We start from the raw sequence: 21,237 nt of genomic DNA, 5'->3' as shown, positions 1-21,237 counted from the left end.
TAGCATGTGCCTGGACCATTCAGTGTGCAGATGCGAAGTCACTTGTCAACCGTGGCGCAGTGGTGATCAAGAAATATTTGTTGCACAGTGCTCTAGGAGATGAGCAGGACCACCCAGAAGGCAACGAAAGTACAGAGAGGAGAGGGGACCTGCCCAAGGCCACCACCTGGAGGGTAGAACTCGAATTTGCGTCCCCCAGGTGTTCAGGCCTCAGTTTTCACGTCTGTGAAATGGGAATAAGACAGTGCTTCATCCAGAAAACTGGAGGACAGTTGCACTTCAGAACTGGGAGGTTTTTTGGTGTCTTATGAAAGTAATCGAGTGTAAAAGTTCCTGTATATTGGGTGATGCCCCTGGGAATCTAGGAACAGCCTTTAAGCAAAGGCATAAATAATGGATAAACAGGGATACAAAGGGGTAATTGACCATTGAAATGGACTGGGTCAGCACAGTGGGAGGTGGTTCTTCTGCACTGGAAACTGGGTTCTCCTCCTGGTGTGAGTCTGGCTAGAAGACAACCAAGCCAAAGAGTGGGAAAAGGAAGGGTTTTATTCGCAACAAGTAGGGAGACCACGGAGGATATTTCCCAAAGTAGTGTTCTCTCCCTCCTCCCTACAACAAAATTGGGGAAGTTTTAAGCTAAGGATTCATGCATATTTATGAAGGGGCTTGGCAAAGGAAAGATCAGTAGAGAACTGGGGCAAAAGTCATCAGTGTTTGAGAGCTCAAAGGGGTTTAAATTCTGCAATGACTCAAGGCTGTGTGTTGGGTCAACCCTTACTTCTAAAACAGCGCTGGGAGTATGACCCCTGATTTATTGTCTGAAATGGTAAGGCTCGCCCCTGGCCTGGTAGTGGATGCTAGTTTTCAAGTTCTTTTGTTTCTTCTTCTTCTTCTTCTTTTTTTTTTTTTTTAAGGTTTTATTTATTTATTTGGCAGAGAGAGAGAGAGGAGAGAGGAAACACAAGCAGGGGAGTGGGAGAGGGAGAAGCAGTTTTCCTGAAAAACTGGGAACCCAATGAGGGGCTTGATTCCAGGACCCTGGGATCATGAACCTGAGCCGAAGGTAGATGCTTAGTGACTGAGCCACCCAGGCACCCACATTCTTTTGTTTCTTTAAAATCACTAAGTATTAAGGTCTATTTTTCTGCAATTTGAACATATCCCAGGAAGTTCCGCAATTGGACTTGAAAATGTGCTTGGGCAATGAGGGCCTTTCAGGTGTAGATCAAAGTGGCTGGGAACCTAAAATGACTTCTTATGTTAAGAAAGCTGTGGTTCATCTTTCTTTTTTGGGAACCCTTCACCCTACCCTACTCCAGAACTACATCTGGAGTTCTGGTCCCACCTGAAGAAAAAGTTGGGTTTCCAGAGCCTTTTGGAATTGGGGATTTCAGACTGAGGACCCATAACAGTATCTTGAAGAGCTGTGGGCAGAATTGGGGAGTGATGGTCATGGACACTATTTATTTATTTATTTATTTATTTATTATTTTTAAAACATTTCTTTTCAGTGTTCCAAAATTCATTGTTTATGCACCACACCCAGTGCTCCATGCAATAAGTGCTCTCTTTAATACCCACCACCAGACTCACCCAACCTCCCAACCCCTTCCCCTCCAAAACCTTCAGTTTGTTTCTCAGAGTTCATGGGCACTATTTAGTGAGGTCTCAGTAAATTTGGTAGGATGGAGAAGGAGGGAAGGTAGGAGGGAAGAAAGGGGGGAGGGGGGAGGAGGAGGAAGGGAGAAGAGGAAGAAATTGTTGGAGAGGAGGAGGGAAGCCAGGAGGGCAGGGGTGGGGGTTAGAGGAGGGGTGGAGAGGAGGAGGGATGAAGCAGAAGAGAAGGGGAAGGAAGTAGGTGGGGGAGGAGCAAAGAAAGGGGAAAGTGGGGGGAAAGGGGGAGGGGAGGAAGAAAGCTGAAGGCGGGGAGGAGAAGAGAAGGAGGGGGAGGAAGTGGGGAAGAATGGAGGAATTGGGGTCAGAGGGAGGAGGGGGAGGAGAAGTTTAGGGAGGAAGAAGGGGGGAGGTGGGGGGAAGTGGAGGGAGGTGGGAGAGCAAGCCTCTAGCCCACATTTGTGAATGAGAGAATTTCAGCTCCAGCTCACGTGACAGCTCCGGTCCTCGATTTCTTTACCTGTAAAATGGGGTGAGCACAACAGGGCTACCTGACAGGATAAGAGCGCAGCTGTGTTTACTGGTCATTGCTGACTCTGCTGATCCCTGGCCAAGAAAATAGCCATCCAGTGGCTGGCTCTCGGCCTGTCCTCCAGATCTGCCCGCTTGCCCCCCATTCCACCAACCCTGGGCAACTACAGGCACCAATGGTAGCATGTGGGAGGGGTGGGAGCCTGCCCAGCCCTGTCCTCCAAATGGTGCTGGAAGCAGGCCCTGGCTGCCTCCCAAGGAGAGCGCTGAGAAGGTCGGCCAAAGCAAGGCAGAAAACAAGCTGGGGTGGGGTGGGCAGGGGGGCAAAAGAGGGGGAGCTTGGAGGGAGGGATCCAAGGCAATGGCCTGCATGGGCACAGCACAGGCAGAGCCGGGCCCAGGAGTCTGCAGAAATAGTGGTTCCGGAGGGCCCCCACTCTCAGGCTAGGTTTGGAGTCCTCTGTCTTGGCCTCATCGTCCCTGCCTCAGCTTCTGGGAACCCTCGAGGAAGCGGCTAAGACTGAGGGTCTGTGCACCGCTCCAGGTAAGCCAGGGTCCAGGGTAGTGGGCAGCCAGGGTAGTGGGCAGCCAGGCCAGCGCTGGCCCGTGCCTGATCAGGAGGGCTTTTGGGTCTCTGGGTGGGCATTTAGAACTTCGGGTGTGGCGGGTAGGAACAAGATTTTGCGTTATGGATTGGGGATTAGTTGAGTCCTTGAAATGTATAATTAAGACTGAGGTGGGGTTTGGATTTAGAACCTCCCGAGGCTCCTAGACTGTGAGTTTAGGACTCTCCGGATTCCTTGAACGTGTAAGACCCAAGAGGCGTCGCAGCCTAGACTCAGGATAAACGGGGCGAGAACCCAGGACACACAGGCCCTGGGTGTGATCCGAGACTTTCTGGTCCCCCCGGCTAGGAATCCGTTTGCCATTCAGTGCTCAGCCCTGAGCCACGCCCCTAGGGTGCGGGAGCACGTGTTTTCTAAATGCCGCTCGGGGGCAGGAGTGGGGGAGCCGTTTGGGTGTCTCCAAGACAGCGGTCGCCCTTTCTGGGCCGTTCTAGGCTCCGGTCTCGTTGGCCGTCGTCTCTCTGGCCTGGGGCCCCTCTCTATGGTCGTGGCCTCCCGAAAGAGGCGGGCTTTGGCTGAGCGGCTGCGGAGCTCGTATCAGGACAGGTCGGAAGATAGCCTTGGGGCGGGCCTAGGTTGGCAGATGGGGAGGGGCCTAGGGCTCTAGGTGGGCCAGAGGGAGGTCCAGAGGGTGTCGATTGGGCCAAAGCCCGAGGGCGGGGCCAGTGGCCGGGGATGGAACCTGGGCCTGGGTTAGGGGCGGGCCGGGGGGGGGGCCCTAATTGGGAGTGGGCGGGGCGTGGATTGTGGGCGGGACCAGAGGCCAATCTGGGGACGGGGCCCAATGAATGGCGGAGTAGAGATAGAAACGGGTCTTGGAGGAAAGCCCCGGACCTGTGGGAACTGGGGTGGATCCTGTAACCGAGGACGGCGCTAGATCACGGCAATGGAGGAAGGCTGATCAAGTGCCTGGGAAGGGCCTGTGTCTGTGGTAGGGACGAGGTGGAGCCCATGTTTGGGGCCAAGTCGTGAGCCTGGAGCTTGGGTTCAGAGCCCAGCCGCTAGGTCAAGACGTGGGGTAGGTCTTGACAGTGACTGGCGGAGTCTAAGAGCTGCGTCTGAGGGCGTGGCCTGTGCTAAGAATTGGCAAAGAGGCTAGAGCCGGGCTAAGAAGAGGAGGGAGGCCTGTGCCCAGCATGGGAAGGAGCGGAGCCCTGATCCGGGGGCGGAGTCTGTCGGGACCCGGCTAATTCCAGGCATGAGGGCGGGGCTCGAAGGGGGTGGCCTGGGCTCCCTGAGGAGGCGGGGCCAGGGCCTGGGGGCGGAGTTCATTCCGGGGGCGGGGCCCCAGCCTTCCGCGGCCTGAGAGCTCTCCGCCTCCCCAGGATGCAAGCTCCCGGTGCAGGCTCGGCCTCCGTGGTCTCGCTCGTGCTGCTGTGGCTGTTGGGGCTGCCGTGGACCTGGAGCGCAGCGGCCGCGCTCGGCGTGTACGTGGGCGGTGGCGGCTGGCGTTTCCTGCGCATCGTCTGCAAGACCGCAAGGCGGGACCTCTTGTGAGTGCAGTTGGGGCCTGGCCCCGGACCAGCTGCGCGTCTTGGGGGGTGATCAGAGCGGGGGTGTTGCAGGGGCGGAGTCGGGGGCTCTGAGGGCTTGGGGAGAGGGGTTTTGGAGACTGGCGGGCGAGGCTTAGATGAGGGCGGGGCCGGGACCTGAAAGAATGACGGATTGGGGGTCTCTGAGGGGAACTGGAGGGGACAGCTAGAGGGTCTCTGGAGGGAGAGAGTAAGTTTCAAGATTCTAAAGGCTGTTTGGGAGACCTCAGGGGGCTGGGCGATAACTTGGAGATCTCTGGGCAGCTGGTGGTTCCAGAGAGCTGGGGCTGATTGGGAGGCTTTGTTATTTGGGGGTCTCTGTGGGGACTTGGTAACGGTGAGAGGCTTCTAGGGGTTCTTCAGGGATTCTCATAGGTCTCTAGGGGCCCGCGGTGGCGACCCAGTGGTCTTTGGGGGATGCAAAGACACTTTGAAGTTTTTTAGGGCTTTCTCGGTGGGTGAGGGATGAAGGGGCTTCTTGAGACATCTATAAGAGACTTTTAGGGTTTCTGAAGGGTGTGTGTCTCCTGGGGGCCATTTACCGGTTTCTCTGTGTCCCGGGGTGCTCTTTGAAAGTTTGGGATCTGTACAGGATTTGAGGGGTTCAGAGTTTGTGGAGACGTTGCTGCGTATTCCAAGACTTGTTTGGGGATCTCTAGAGATCGTGATCTCTCACGAGGGGATTTTGGTGTCCTATGCGGGTTTCCTTGGAAGAAGGTCTCTGGGGTGTCTCCAAGGGGCATGCTTGAAGAAGCTTTTGGGGGTCCTCCTGGGGTGAAATAGGTGTTGCTGGGGGTTCCCATTGGAAAGAATCTTAATAACAACCACCACATGGGAATGCCTGAGCACCTGCTGTGGGTCTGCGGGACTGATCCTCTCAGGTGAGGTGGGGTAAACTAACTAACCCATTGTAAGGATAAAGAAACATCCCTGTGAGCAGCAGGGATGGGGTGAGTTGGGAAGAGTCCCACCGCCAAATGACTGGTTCCGAACCTTCTAGAACTCGTCCTTTTCTCTCCATGCCCTGGCCCCTGCCTCTGCCTTTGGTCTTTCTGACCAGATTTGACCGTGCCCTCTATTGACACATCCTCCACAACCCCCATCCTCTGCAGGAGAAAGACTCAACCTCCAGCTGGACACTAGGTTCTGTGACCTACGCCAGGATCTGCCCACTCGCCACTCCCATCTTCATAGATTCACCTGACCCTCACATCAGCGTGCCTGTCAGGCTCAGGATGTTCCCCCTCTGCCTGGAACACGCCGAGCCTCCTTTTGCGTGGTGATGCTTTATGATGTTGCTACACTGGCCTTCATGCTGGCCCTCAACATGTGCAGCCCTGGGGCCTTTGTCCTTGCTGCTGTCTCTGCCTGGGTCACTCTTTCTCTGTTCTTCCTTTTCATCACGCCGTGGCTTGAATGTCACCCCAAGAGCCCTCTCCTGACACTGTGTCCCTGTATGCCCTCCCACCTTGTTGGCTTTTTGGCAGAATGGCCAACATTTGCAGAGTGCTTCCTCCATGCCAAGGCTAAACATGACTTCTTTAAATCCTCCCAGCAACCCTGTGATGTGGGTACTCTCTTGTCCCCATCTAACTGATGAGCAAACTGAGGCACAGCATAGGCTGGTCCCTTGCCCAGAGTCACACAGGGGGCAAGTAGTGGGGACAGGATTAGAACCTAGGCAGCATGGCTCCAAAGCTTGACTTGGTGCCACTAGTAGCATCTGTCATTTGTAATTATCTGTATTTAAATGCTTTCCAAAAAAAAAGATTTTATTTATTTATCTGAGAGAGAGAGAGCTTGAGCAGGGGGAGAGGCAGAGGGAGGAGAAGACTCCCCGCCAAGCAGGGAGCCCAGTGTGGGACTCGATCCCAGGACTTCGAGATGAGGACCTGAGCCGAAGGCAGCTGCTTAACTAACCGAGCCACTCAGGCGCCCCATCGTTTGTAATTCTCTTATGTGTCTGATTTCTTGCCTTTTAATTGTTGAGTCTCTTTCTCCCAGCCAGGCTGGGGGCCCTGTGGGGGCACAAGGGAAGCTGTGTGGGGTCTTCATGCCACCTTGGATGAACTGGTTTCCACATAGGGTCGCATATGGCAGCTGGCAGCCCTTCCCTGGCTACCGTGGGCTTGTCCAGGCCCCAGCTGTGCCTCACTGATCCTGAGTATCTGTGCCTGGCTGTGTTCCCCCAGGGATGGAGTAAGAGCTGGGCCGACTACAACTCCCTGACCTTGGGCTTGACACACTTTTCTGTAGGAGACTGCCTCAAAGATGACCCAACCACCTGGTCTTCACTTTCATATGATTCCCCCCCCCCCCCATGCTTTGAGTGTGGGCTGGATCTAGTGATTTGCTTGCCATGAATAGAATACAGCAAAAGTACTAGGATACTATACCCAAGATTAGTAATAGAATGTGGCTTCCATCACCAGTACTCTCTCGGATCGCTCCCTCTAGGAAAAGCTGGCTGCCCTGATGCGAGGCAGCCCATGTGAGTGATCTTGGAAGTGGATTCTGTCCCAGTGAAACCTTGAGAGGACTCCAGCCCCAGCCAGCACATTGATTGCAGCCTCACAAGACACCTGGAGCCAGAACCACCCAGCTAAGCCCCTCCTGGCTTCCTGACCCTCAGAAACTGGGAGATAAGAAATATTTCCAGCTGGTAATTGTGGAGGTGATTTGTTACACAGCAATAGCTAACTAATGCAGCTTGCTTAGCCCTCTCTAGGGACTAGGATCATAGTCCTAGAAAGAAGGAATGCCTACTAACCTCACTTTACAGGCTGGTGTACCAAGGCACAGAGAGATGAGGTCATTGACCTAGAATGCACAGCCAAGGAGGACTTAGGACACTGGGGTCCCTGTTCTTAGCTACTGTGCTGTGCTGGGAGTGGTGGGGGGCCTGCACTGAGACCCGGGCATCTTCTCCCACCTCATCCCATGTCCCGTATTTGCGGCCTGAAATCTGATCCCGTTTATCGAGTTGGTTTCTGTCTGTTCTGGTGCTCTGGGGCTCGGGGTGAAAACATGAGGGGGCAGAAGGACTAGGAAGAAGAGAAGGGTGAGAAGAGCTCTCAGGAAGGGCTCAGAGGTGGACAGTGGCTTCTTTGTCTCCGGGTAGGGGTGGCTTGGGCTGCTGCCAGGTGGGGCAGCCCAGGCAAGTGGCTAGAGCTAAGAGCACTGGAGTCCACTGCCTGCCCACGTGGGCGTGCTCCGGAGAAAATGGGGGCGAGGGCAGGACGGGACAGGTGGTAAGGGCTGGGCCTCGCCCTGAGTGCTCGTGTACCCTGATCATCACTAGCTCCGGCCTCAGGGCCCGTTGCCTGGAATGTCACCTATGGATGGGGGCTGTGGGGGTGCTCCTTGGCTGGAGCTGCCTGCTCTGGTTCCCAGTCTTGCTGGTGGTCCTTTCCCCATGGCTATAAAAGTAGTGCCAGCTCCTGGGGTTCTTGGGGTGCTCTGTCAAGTTTATTCATGGCAAACTCTCAGAGGAGAGCTGGGTACCCAGTAGGCACTCAAATGCATTCGTGCTGGCTGCCATGAGCTGGTTGGGGGCGCTGGGGGTGGGGCCTTGGTGGCTGTGTGGGTTGGATGGTTGGGGGCTGGGTGGCCAGAGCCAGCGTGTTTAGCTGTGGACCTCAGCTGTGCCCCTTGCTGGCCCCAGGAGTTGTACCCTCTGAGTCTCACTTCCTCCCTCTGTAAAAACAGTCGTTGTGTGGTACCGCCTCTTCAGGAAGCATGCGTTGAACACCTGCATGCAACATGGGCACGTGGCCTGCCTCATGGTACGTGGTGAATACTTTATTAATGCTTTGTGGCAAGCCTGTGGAGGAGCAGCAGGCTCCCCCTGCTGGGGCCTGGTTCTGGGCTATTCTGTCTTGACTTGCTGGCTGACCTTATGCATGTGAATTCACCTCTCTGAGCACCCACCTCATCCCATCACCTGTCACGTGGAAATCTCAGGACCCTACTTTGGAGGGTGTCCATGAGGTTAGCTCAGTGCCTGGCACACGGTAGGTGCTCAATAAATGCTAAGGCTGCTCATCTTAGCTACTCTGTTCACTGTTGAATGGGTGAGATATCAGGATCTGACCAGGGAGGTGGGTGAATTTTTTTTTTTTTTTTTTTTTTTATTTTTGTTGTTGTTGTTTACTTTGTTTTTTTTAATTTTGTTTTATTTTATTTTTTTTATTTTGTTATTTTTATTTAATTTTTTAAAAATGTTGTTTTATTTCAATTTTTAAAGTTTTTATCTATTTATTTGTCAGAGAGAGAGAGAGAGAGCGCGCGCGCGCATACAGGCAGGGGGAGTGGGAGGCAGAGGGAGAAGACCCCGTGTTGAGCAAGGACATGGGTACGGGGAATGAGGACCCCGGGATCATGACCTGAGCCAAAGGCAGACACTTAACCGACTTAGCCACCCAGGCGTCCCGACACGCGTCTTTTAATATTTTGTGTTTACTTGTTTTGTGTAATAGTCAATATATAACCCGTGGCACAAAATTCAAATTTTAGAGAGAGGTTTACAGTGAATGTTGTCCTCTCTGCTGCCCCCAGCCCTGCAGTTTCCTTCCTTAGAGGCATCTTCTGCCACTTTCCCAAGATACTGTTAGAAAAATCTGCACAGACCCACCTGTTCTTTGTGCCTGTAGGCACTTGTAAATGCCCTCATGTTCTCCGCCCTGTTCCTCACCTGGTGCTTGCCTTCCATTTTTACTTGTAATTTTTAAATTTTATTAAAGTCACATGAGCTTTGAGATGAAAGCCTCTGAGCCTTCTACTTCGAGGGGCAGCTGCGAGCCCCACCCTTTGGCCACACCCACACTTTTCCTTCCCTACCTGGAATGACTCTTAGGTCTTGTCTGACTCCTTTGGGCTTTTACTCCGTGTCTCTAAATGGGTTATGGGATGATATCTGCATTTTTTCACTTGGACACTTCATCAGTCGTCTCCCTCCGTGGAAGACAGGGATGTGGCACCCCTTTATCCCCTTGTCCTCACGCTCTTCCTGTCCCTCTACATGCATGTACGCCCTGCTCCCCAACAGACACGTGTTTTTCCATACCTTCATTGCCCCAATATTATTACAGTTGATTCTCATTATCTGTGGTAATTTTGTTTTATAAAGTCACTGCAAACATTGGATTAACAAATACTGAACCATCATTCCTAGGGCAAGTACAGGGTTAGGGTTCTGCAAACCTTTGGTCACAGCATTTTTATCAACCAAGCAATACATAACCTTGTTTTATGTTTGTTCTATTTAGAGACACCTCGTGGGGTGCCTGGGTGGCTCAGTGGGTTAAGCCTCTGCCTTGGGCTCAGGTCATGATCTCAGGGTCCTGGGATCAACCTCCACATTGGGCTCTCTGCTCAGCCAGGAGCCTGCTTCCCCACCCCCTCTTTGCCTGCCTCTCTGCCTACTTGTGATTTCTGTCTATCAAATAAATATATAAAATCTCTTAAAAAAATAAAGACACTTCATTTTATATACATTCCCCCACCCCTTTTTTTTTTTTTCCAAAACAAGCTCTGTGCCCGGTGTGAGGCTTGAACTCATGATCCCAAGATTCAGAGTTACATTTTCTACTGCCTGAGCCAGCCAGGTACCCCCATAGTCTTTTTATTTATCTATTTGTTAAAAAAGATTTTATTGATTTATTTGACAGAGAGAGAGCACAAGCAGAGGGAGCAGCGGGCAGAGGGAGAAACAGGCTCCCCACTGAGCAGGGAGTCCGATGTGGGGCTCGATCCCAGGACCCTGGGATCATGACCTGAGCTGAAGATGGATGTTTAATGACTGAGCCGCCCAGGTGCCCCCGCACCCCCATCCCCACACCATAGTCTTTTAAAAGAAATGTCTTTTCTTGACTCAATAGCAGTGAACTTATGGCCAACAGCATTATAACTCACACCTGAACAAAACTTTCTAAGTAAGGCACATCCCAGCCTTCTTGCCCTTAGAAACACTAGAGAGCACTTTAGCATTATGCCTGGAGGCCCTTTTAAACAGCAAAATCACCAGCAAAAAGGACAAAAATGCAAAAAATGTGGCGCTAAATAGACTGCCAAAAGGATGCTTGTTTACAGCATGAGCAGAAACAAGAAGGCTGAGTGTTGCCTTGTTTGACCTAACCTGGGAATGTTCACATTGGCAATGCAACTTACTTGCTGCTCTGTGTGTGTCCTCGAATGGCTGTGAAAGTAATGTGAATGTTGATTTTGGGCTTACAAATAAATTTTAGTGAGCAGGCAGATTTGCAATGAAGAAATCTGTCAATAATGAGACTTGTCTATTATCCATTATTATAATTTGGTCAGGTCAGTAATTGGTGTTTATATTTTCTTTTTTTTTTTAAGATTTTATTTACTTGACAGAGAAAGACACAGCAAGGGAGGGAACACAAGCAGGGGGAGTGGGAGAGGGAGAAGCAGGCTTCCCACCGAGCAGGGAGCCCGATGCGGGGCTTGATCCCAGGACCCTGGGATCATGACCTGAGTCGACGAAGGCAGCCCCTTAACGATTGAGCCACCCAGGCACCCCTACATTGTTTCAACAGTCATAGTATTCTCACTTAGTCGAGCTGTCTAGTATACTATGATCATTTTTTATTCTGTTAACAACCTTTGTGTATTTTCTTTGAGGTTATTGGTTGCCTTTATATTTGTTAGTTTTATTGGTATTTATCATTACTCCAAGCCCAGACAACAGTTGTCTCTCTCTTCTCTCATGACTTTTATAGCATAAGATGGGCTTCCAGTTTCACCTTTTTTGGAGAAGTCTCTCTCTAGCCTTCAAATTGCCCAGGCTAGGCTCGTTGCCTCCTGCACCTGGTGCATAGCCATCATCTAGGCTTAATCCTAGCCACCATCCCGAGGATGGGTATTACTTATCTGCCTGCTTGTGATCTCTGTCAAATAAATAAATAAAATCTTTTTTAAAAAATGGAATTAGCGGGGGTACGCCTGGGTGGCTCAGTGGGTTAAGCTGCTGCCTTCGGCTCTGGTCATGATTGCGGGGTCCTGGGATCAAGTCCCACATTGGGCTCCTTGCTCGGTGGGGAACCTGCTTCTCTCACTGCCTTCTGCCTGCCTCTCTGCCTGCTTGTGTGTACTCGCTTGCGCTCTCTCTCTCTCTCTGGCAAATAAATTTAAAAAAAATAAAAATAAATGGAATTAGTGGGCGCCTGGGTGGCTCAGTGGATTAGGCCTTTGCCTTCGGCTCTGGTCATGATCTCAGGATCTTGGGATCGAGCCCTGCTTCGGCCTCTCTGCTCGGTGGCGAGCCTGCTTCCCCCTCTCTCTCTGCCTGCCTCTCTGCCTCTTTGTGATTTCTGTCTGTCAAATAAATAAATAAAATCTTTTAAAAAAAAATGGAATTTGGGACGCCTGGGTGGCTCAGTTGGTTGGCCGACTGCCTTCGGCTCAGGTCATGATCCCAGAGTCCCGGGATCGAGTCCCGCATCGGGCTCCCGGCTCCATGGGGAGTCTGCTTCTTCCTCTGACCTTCTCCTCGCTCATGCTCTCTCTCCCTGTCTCTCTCTCAAATAAATAAATAAAATCTTTAAAAAAAAAAATGGAATTAGCCCACCATCTTGAAAAGTCTTGGGTTGGATACCCTGCTTCCTGGATCCCTGGTGGTTTTTTTCTTTGGTTTACTCCTTTGATCTGTTGCAGCACATCCTTATTAGCTTTTGGAGAAATATGGATGAGAGGTTAATTTTTATTTTATTTTATTTTTTTTTTTTATTTTTATTTATTTTTTTCTTTAAAGATTTTTATTTATTTGACAGAGAGAGTTCACAAGTAGATGGAGAGGCAGGTAGAGAGAGAAAGAGAGAGAGAGAGAAGCAGGCTCCCCGCTGAGCAGAGAGCCCGATGCGGGACTCGATCCCAGGACCCTGAGATCATGACCTGAGCCGAAGGCAGCGGCTTAACCCACTGAGCCACCCAGGCGCCCAGAGAGAGGTTAATTTTTAAAAAAAATATTTTATTTATTTATTTGACAGAAATCACAAGTAGACAGAGAGGCAGACAGAGAGAGAGAGGGGGAAGTAGGCTCCCTGCTGAGCAGAGTGCCCAATGTGGGGCTTAATCCCAGGACCATGGGATCATGACCTGAGCAGAAGGCAGAGGCTTTAACCCACTGAGCCACCCAGGCACCCTGAGAAGTTAATTTTTTGAGACCCTTCACATATGAAAAGATTTTAATTTCTACCATCACACTTGACTGATGGTCTGGGGATAGACTTCTAGGTTGGAAATTATTTTCCTTCAAAAATGAAGACATTTCTTTTCACATTATTGTTGAGAAGTCAGAAACCCTCCCAATTTCTGATTTTTTTTTTTTTTTTCCCTTTCTGGAAGTGTGTGGGATCTTTTCAAGATGGTGGGCTAAAAGACTTTTTAAAAAAGATTTTATAAAAAAGATATTTTAAAAAAAGATTTTATTTATTTATTTTTAAAAATATTTTAAAAAAATTTTTTTAAAAAATATTTTATTTATTTATTTGACAGAGAAGCAGGCAGAGAGGCGGGGGGCGGGGGGAAGCAGGCTCCCTGCTGAGCAGAGAGCCCGATGTGGGGCTCTACCCCAGGATCCAATGATCATGACCTGAGCCGAAGGCAGAGGCTTAACCCACTGAGCCACCCAGGCACCCCTCTTTCTATTCTTTGTATGATCTTTTGGTTGGTTTCAGTTCCATGAAGTTTTCTTGAATGATACTGATGATTTACTTATGTTTATTTCCTTTACTCTTCTTGGAACTCCTGTTATTCAGTATCTGGAACAGCATTTGGTTTGATAACTACTTTTTTTTTTTAAGATTTTATTTATTTATTTGACAGACAGAGGTTACAAGTAGGCAAGAGAGGCAGGCAGGGAGAGAGGGGAGGAAGCAGGCTCTCCACGGAGCAGAGATCCCGATGTGGGGCTCCATCCAGGACCCCGGGACCACGACCCAAGCCGAAAGCAGAAGTTTCTACCCACTGAGCCACCCAGGCGCCCCTGATGACTATTCATTGAATAAATGTAATGTTGGACCGTCTTGGCTGGTTCTCTAATTTTCGTTTTCTTTTTTCTTTTCCATCTCTATCTTATTATCCTACTTTCTGTGATATTTCTTCAAATATACCTTCTAACCTTTCTATTCATGTTTGACTTATGCCCTCACATTTGGAATTTCTTATTGTGATCATTATTTGTTTAAAGTAATAGATTTTATTTTTAATTTTTTATAAACTTCTTTTTTTTTTTTAAGATTTTATTTATTTGACAGACAGAGATCACAAGTAGGCAGAGAAGCAGGCAGAGAAAGAGAGGGAAGCAGGCCCCCCGCCAAGGAGAGAGCCCGATGTGGGGCTCATCCCAGGACTCTGAGATCACGACCTGAGCTGAAGGCAGAGGCTTAACCCACTGAGCCATCCAGGCACCCCTATAAACTTCATTTTTTAAAAAGATTTTATTTGTTTATTTGACAGAGAGAGAGCACACACAAGCAGGGGGAGCAGCAGGCAGAGGGAGAGAGAGAGGCAGCCTCCCCACAGAGCAGGGAGTCTCATGTGGGCCTCAATCTCAGGACCCCAGGATCATGACCAAGCTGAAGGCAGATGCTTAACCATCTGAGCCACCCAGGTGCACCTCTTAGCAACTTTCCAATATGGACTAAAGTACAGACAGTCCCTGGCTTTCAGTGGTTGACTTACAATTTGTCCACTCTACAGTGACGTGAAAGTGATACGCATTCATTAGAAACTGTACTTTGAATTTTGATTTTGGATCTTTTCCCAGACTACCGACAGGCCGTCGGTAGTCGGTGAGACTCTCTCGTGATGCTGGGTGGTAAACCTCAGCTCCCAGTCAGCCATACGATCGGGGGTAAGCGGCCCACCCAAGCATTCTATTTTTCACTTTAGTACAGTATTCAATAGCTTATGTGAGATATTCAACACTTAATTTAAACCACTGAGCCACCCAGGCACCCTCAACACTTAATTAAATTGGCTTTGTGTTAGATTATTTTGCCTAGCTGTGGGGAGATGTAGTTTTTTTTTTTTTTTAAAGATTTTATTTATTTATTTGACAGACAGAGATTACAAGGAGGCAGAGAGGCAGGCAGAGAGAGAGAGAGAGGGAAGCAGGCTTCCTGCGGAGCAGGGAGCCCGATGCGGGGCTCGATCCCAGGACCCTGAGATCATGACCCAAGCCGAAGGCAGCAGCCCAAACCACTGAGCCACCCAGGCGCCCCGAGATGTAGTGTTTTGAGCACATTTAAGATAGGCCAGGCTAAGCTGTGATGTTTGTTCGGTTAGATGTATTAACTGCATTTTCAACTTAGGGTATTTTCAACTTATGATGGGTTTATTGGGATGTAACACTACTGTAAGTCGAGGAAGATCTGTGTTTTTCTTTTTTTTTTTTTTAAGATTTTATTTATTTATTTGAGAGAGAGAGATCACAAGCAGGGATCACAAGCAGAGGGAGAGGCCGACTCTGCATTGAACCTGGAGCCTAACATGGGGCTCGATCCCAGGACCCTGGGATCATGACCTGAGCCAAAGGCAGACACTTAACTGACTGAGCCACTCAGGCGCCCGGAGGAAGATCTATATTACGAACTATGGTCACCATGTTGTACGTTACATCCCTGTGACTTCCTGATTTTATATAGAAGGTTGCTTCCTAGACACATTTCTACCCATTCTACACTGGAGCCTGGGATTCAGCTTTCTCCCACTTCCAGGGACCCCCACCTGTCATCCCTGCTCCCCAGCTTCCAGAAGTGGGGAGATTTGGTCTCCATTCCCATTTTCCTAGTCTTTGTGTTCACACTAAAAAAAAAAAAATCCCTTTCCTGGCTATTTTGGTGGGGGCAGGGTGGCAGGGAAACACAGTGATCAGTCAGGGTCTGGGTATTTGATCTGCCAGCTTTGCATGAAATCACCCATGCCTTTTCTCACTTGTGGCTCCTTCCTCATCTACCTGTGTTGGGGCCCCATTCTCATAATGGTTGCACAGCCTTCCATTGTAAGGACCAACCACTGCTCATTGGACCCCTCCCCTACTGCAGGACATTGGGTTCTTTCCATCTTCTGCTTATTGAAAGCTACAAATGAATAATGCTATCATTTCCCCCATGTGACTTTAACAGGCCGAGACCGATCTTCTAATTAGTGGACCGATCCAGAGCCATGGAGAGAGTCCCATCCCTGTGCAGTCTCTTCCCACTCTCTGTTTTCTTCTTCTTTTTTTTTTTTTTTAAAGATTTTATTTACTTATTTGTCAGAGAGAGAGCAAGCGAGAGAGCAAGCACAGGCAGACAGAGTGGAAGGCAGAGTCAGAGGAAGAAGCAGGCTCCCTGCGGAGCCTGGGACTCGATCCCAGGACGCTGGGATCATGACCTGAGCCGAAGGCAGCTGCTCAACCAACTGAGCCATCCAGGCGTCCCCCACTCTCTGTTTTAATCACTCCTCTCTATCCCACTGACCTTGGCTGTCTTTGAAACGTGCCAATCTCCTTCCTGCCTCCAGGCCTCTGCACTCAGGGTACTGTCTGCCTGGAATGCTTTCCCCCTGAGCTTTATCGACTGCTGCCTCCTTCCTATCCTCTACAGTGCAGTGCAGATGTTGCTTCCTCAACGTGGCCTCCCCCATTCCCATGGATAATGTCTTCCTTGGTTATGCTCGATCACATCAGTCTGTTTGTTTCCTTTTTAGGAAACTTATTATTAAGACTACCATTGCTGGGGTGCCTGGGTGGCTCAGTGAGTTAAGCCTCTGCCTTCTGCTCAGGTCATGGTTCCAGGTTCCTGGGAGCCTGCTTCCCCCTCGATCTCTGCCTGCCTCTCTGCCTACTTGTGATCTCTCTCTGTCAAACAAATAAATAAATAAATAATTTAAAAAACAAAAAGACTACCATTGTTTTTCTTTGCTGTTTCCTTGGTTATTAACTCCCTCTCCTCGTAAACCCCATGTAGGCAGTGATCAAACCTACCTAGTCACCTGTGAGTGTAAGGAGCATGAATCCCAATTTGGAGTGGCATTGGCAGTTAGGAACATTTACAGCTGATTGTAACATGGAGTTCTGACCTGAGATGGCTTCAGGCGGGTCAGTTCATCGTGCCATATGTTGTCATTGACTCAGGTTCTGTCTCTCTTTATGCTCTGCCATCCTTGCTGTAAAGGTTTCTTGTCTCCAGCTGGGTACCCTCATGGTCTCATGTTGGCTGCTGTGGTTCCAGCCATTACATGCCCGTGACAGCTTCTCTGGGTAGAAGAAAGGGAACATGGGACTGCTGTGTTTTGTGTTGAAGAGATTGTGTGAAAGTTGCTTATGTGTTGCAGGGAGGTGTATGCGCTGGGAGTTCAAGGAGCCAAAGAGGTCACCAAGCGGAGCCCGATTTCCAGGGCTTTGAATGCTGAGCAGAGGAGCGTCGTGTGCCCAGGGAAGGGTTCTGAGCAGGAGAGCAGCATGGTTAGACTGGCATGCACCGAGGAGGAGGAGGGTGGTGCAGCAGGGGGGGTTTGGGGCAACCAGGCCGAAAGTGGACTTGTTGCTGGACAATAGGAATGGAAACATAGGCTCCCCTGTTTTAGGTGCTGGGGTGAGAACAGTAAGCAAGACAAGGATTGAAGATGAAGCATGGTGTATAGGCATATCTCGGTTTGTGGTGCTTCGCAGATATTGTGGGTTTTTTTGCTTTGTTTTGGTTTTGGTTTATTTTTATTTATAAATTAAAGGTTTGTGGCAATCCTATGTTGTGCGCATCTCTTGGCACTGTTTTCTTCTCATGTGAGCGTTTGCTCATGTTGTGTCTCTGTCACATTTTCACATTTTGGTAATTGTTGCAATATTTCAAACTCATGTTTCATTATCATTATATTGGTTACGGTGATCTGTGATCAGTGACTATGACTCACTGAAGCCTCAGATGATGGTCAGCACGTTTTAGCTGAAGAAAGGAGCTAAATAACATATTTTTTTTTTTAAGATTTTATTTATTTATTTGACAGGCAGAGATCATAAGTAGTCAGAGAGGCTGGCAGAGAGAGAGGAGGAAGCAGGCTCCCTGCTGATGCAGGGCTTGATCCCAGGACCCTGAGATCATGACCTGAGCTGAAGGGGCTCAGTTCGTTAAGTATCTGCCTTGGGCTCTGGTTGTGGTCCTGGGGTCCTGGGATCGAGTCCCATGTCGGACTCCCTGCTTAGCGGGGAGCCTGCTTCTCCTTCTCCCTCTGTCCCTCTTCTGTCCCCCATCAAATAAATAATATCTCTAAAAAAAAATAAAAGATTTTATTTGTTTATTCATGAGAGAGAGAGAGAGAGAACAAGAAAGAGCCGCAGAGGGAGAAGCAGCCTCCCTGAGCCCAGTGTGGGACTCGATCCCAGAACCTTGGGTTCACAATGTGAGCTGAAGGCAGGTGCTTAGCTGACTGAGCTACCCAGTGGTCTCTAAATATGTATTTTTTTGATTAAGATACATACATTGGTCTTTTAGACATAATGCTATCTATTGCACACTTAATAAATTAGAGTATAGCGTAAACATAACTTTTATATGCCGTAGGAAACAAATTCATTTGATTTGCTTTGTGGGGCTGTTTGCTGTATTGTGGTGGTCTGGAACCAAACCCACAATATTTCTGAGGTATGCCTGTGCTCACTTCCCATGACACAAACCGGGTGACCTAAGACATCCGAATTTAATTCTGCTATAGCTATAGAGGCCAGAAGGGCAGGGCTGGATCTTTTGGGAGGTTCTGGGGGAGACTCTCTCATGTCTATCCTGGCTTCCGGTGGCAGCTGGTGCTCCATGGCAGTCCCTTGGTTTAAAGTTAGGTCGACCGTGATCTCTGCCTCCGTTCTCACGTGGCCTTCTTCTCCGTGTCTGTGTCTCCTCTTCTGTCTCTTATAAGGACATTTGTCATTAGCTTTGGGGCTTACCTTAGTCCAAGACGATCTCTTTAAGATCCTCAACTAATTAAGATCTACAAAGATCCTTTTCCCACATACGGTTTCTTTCACAAGTTCAGGAGGCCAGGACTTGGATATATCTTTTGGGGACCACCATTCACCCTGCTGTGCAGGGAATGGGGCCTGGCCCAGAGCAGAGCCAGGAGACCAGGAAGACTGACTACAGTGCTGGTCCCATGGAGTCATGGTGGGGCCCGGGCTGGGGTGCCAAGAAGGTCAGGTTCTGGCTAGTCTGCACTGGAGAGAGTCATTTGTTCTCTCCATCCCTGAGGACCTCCTAGGTGCCACACCCCATCTGGGCTTATGGGACAGCATGTTCAGTGTGACACGCTCTGGATGTGTCCAGTGGAGCCCACAGTCTAGTGAGAGAAGAATAATCAAAAAGGCAACGAGGGCATAATAAAACATCTGAAATTGACAAGAAGGCTTGAACATGTTGGGGGGGGGCAGGGATCACTGGTGGTGACTCCAGCCAAGGGGATCAGGGCAGGGCCTCTGGCGCAAGTAGGCAGATGAGAGGAAGCAACCTTGCAAAGATCTGGGGAAAGGAAGAGGGAAGAGCAGGTGCAAAGCGCAGAGGCAGGATCCCGCTGGGCAGAGGAACAACAGATCCCTCTTCTAGAACCCTTTTTCTTGGCTGGGCACTTAACATGCTTGACAGGTATTAGGCTGAGAATTGCATTGTTTGGGTGGCTGCTCTGGGCCCCACTTCCTGTTTGTAAATAGGGCAGTGGCAGGACCTACACTTTAGTGAGCTGGAGAATACCTTGGAGGTCGTTTGGTCCAGTCTTTGGACATTCCAAGTAAGGAAACTGAGAACTATAGGGAGGCAGGGTCTGCCCAGGCCCCCATAGCTTGTAGGCAGTCAAGGAGGCTTTGACCTAAGACCGTGAACTCTAGGGCACTTTTTTCTCCTGGGTTGTGTTGGGGCTCAGAGCTCCTGGACAGGTGCTTGAGAAATCAGCTCCGCCTCCTCCTCTGCCTCTCTGCCTTACCCCTGGGGGCTTCGCGGGCTGACCCCTGCTCTTATAACTTGCTTGTTCCTCTCTTTTCCTTGCAGGGTGAATACCAATAAAGTTGCTGGGCAGATAAAGTGCTAATTCCATTCTGATTTCTTATTCACCATGCTTCCTTCCGTGGGGCAAAGGATAGCAACAGAGTTGGTTGGGAATATAGGATGTGCCAGGCCCCGTCTTCAGCGATCTACCTCTGGCCTCTTTTCTCCCCAGCATGACCTGGGAGGTGGGGGATCTTACTGTCCTCATTTGTCGTGTCCCGGGACTGCTGTAACTGACCACAAACGTGTGGCTTAAAACCACAGGAACTTGTCTTCTAAGTTCTGGCGACCAGAAGCCAGCCATCGAGGTGTCGGCAGGTGTGCTCTCTTAGAAAGCTCTCGAGGGAATCCTCTCTTGCTTCTTCCAGCTTCTGAGGGCTCCGGGTGTCTTGAGGCTCGTGGCCGTGTCACTCCTGTCTCCTCCCCTGTGTTTCTGTGTTCTCCTTAAAAAGATGCCTGTCATTGGACTTAGGTCCCGCCTGGGGAATCGGGATGACCTCGTCTCATACGCACCTCAGTTACATCTATAAAGATCCTACTTCAGGATGAGGTCACGTCTGAGGTTTCCGGTGGACGTGAATTATTGGGGACACTCTTCAACAGCCACAGTTGCGTTCCGGGGGTGGAGGTGGGGCTGTGTTTGTGTAGCGTGGGAGGACACCAGCATCGTCCTGTGTTTCGTGCCAGTACTGTATTCCCGGACACAATAGACAGGGTGCTTACTCTCATAGACATCAACATAAAATGCCAGGAAACCCATAAAGGAAGCTGGTCATTTCCGATTGTGATGATCGCTCCGTAGGAATAAAACGGGCTGGGAGCGTAGCAGTTACCCATCAGTTCCATGGCTGCGTAACAAATTACCCCAGAACCTAGAGGCTTAACACAAGGCCCAGTATTATTTCCTGTGGTTTCTCTGGGTCAGGAAGTCAGATGTCACCATGTTGTCTGCTCTGCCAAGTCTGGGGCTTCCGCTGGCCGACTCAGAATCTGGGACCGGAATCACCTGAAGTTTTGTTCACTCAGACGTGTTGTTAGAACACCTGCATATGGGCTCTCCACATGGTCTGGGCTTCTTTGCAACTTGGTGCTGGGTTTTGAGGGCCACTGTCCCCAGAGAGAGTGAGAACATCGGTGTGCCTAGAGCAAGGGGGTGCTGTCTCTGTGCCTCCATCTCAGAAGTCACACAGCATCACTGTTGCTATGTTTTCTTCATTAGAAGTGAGTCCCTGAGTCTGCCCCTTCCCAAGGGGCAGGGAAATAGGACCTGCCTTTTGAAGGGAAGACTGCCAAGGAATTGGCAGGCAGGTTCTCAAACAGCCATAGTGATCCAAGCTGGGCAGGGCAAGGAAGACCTCTCCAGGCAGGAGCTGGAGCTGGAGCTGGAGCTGAGAGGTAAAAGATGTGAAGGAAGCCTGATGAGACGTCTGGGGCAGAATATTCCAGCAGTGGCAACTGCATGGGCAAAGGCCCAGGGGCAGGAACCTTTGCCAGGCTGAAAATCAGGGAAGGAGGTGAGAGAAAGCTGGAGGAATAGAGGGCAGGATCAAGTGGACAGATCGATGGAGGCTGGGGCAGGTGGGGCTTCACAGGCCGTTTGGAGGGTTAAAACATTTTTTTTTTAAAAGATTTTATTTATTTATTTGACAGAGAGAAATGACAAGTACACTGAGAGGCAGGCAGAGAGAGAGAGAAGGAAGCAGGCTCCCTGCTGAGCAGAGAGCCCGATGCGGGACTCGATCCCAGGACCCTGAGATCATGACCTGAGCCAAAGGCAGCGGCTTTAACCCACTGAGCCACCCAGGCGCCCCGGGTTAAAACATTTTTGTGGGGAGAGGGTGCCTGGATGGCGCTGCTGGTTAGGCATCCGTCTCCTGTTTTCAGCTCAGGTCACGATCTCGG

At 50.0% G+C, this 21,237-nt stretch overlaps 1 protein-coding gene across 5 annotated transcripts in view; it reads left to right on the top strand.

The window, feature by feature from the left end:
- Positions 1-2,096: 2,096 nt before the first annotated feature.
- Positions 2,097-21,237, top strand: part of SLC27A1 (solute carrier family 27 member 1) — a 34,827-nt gene continuing 15,686 nt past the window's right edge. Inside the window, exons 1-2 of one of the 5 annotated variants that reach the window (XM_045081895.1) lie at positions 2,097-2,692; positions 4,100-4,267. In XM_045081895.1, the coding sequence (XP_044937830.1) occupies positions 4,101-4,267 (167 nt within the window). In that variant the 5' untranslated portion in view covers positions 2,097-2,692; position 4,100. Of the gene's footprint in view, positions 2,693-3,302; positions 3,321-3,528; positions 3,971-4,099; positions 4,268-21,237 lie in introns of those variants that run through there. The other 4 variants (XM_045081890.1, XM_045081901.1, XM_045081897.1 and 1 more) reach the window with 4 other exon arrangements.

Source organism: Mustela putorius, unplaced genomic scaffold (genome assembly GCF_011764305.1).
Source record: "Mustela putorius furo isolate JIRA1106 unplaced genomic scaffold, ASM1176430v1.1 tig00000095_pilon_pilon_pilon, whole genome shotgun sequence".
Taxonomy (NCBI): Eukaryota; Metazoa; Chordata; class Mammalia; order Carnivora; family Mustelidae; genus Mustela; species Mustela putorius.
Note: the sequence above shows the minus strand (reverse complement) of the source record. Positions and strands in the feature narration are given on the sequence as shown.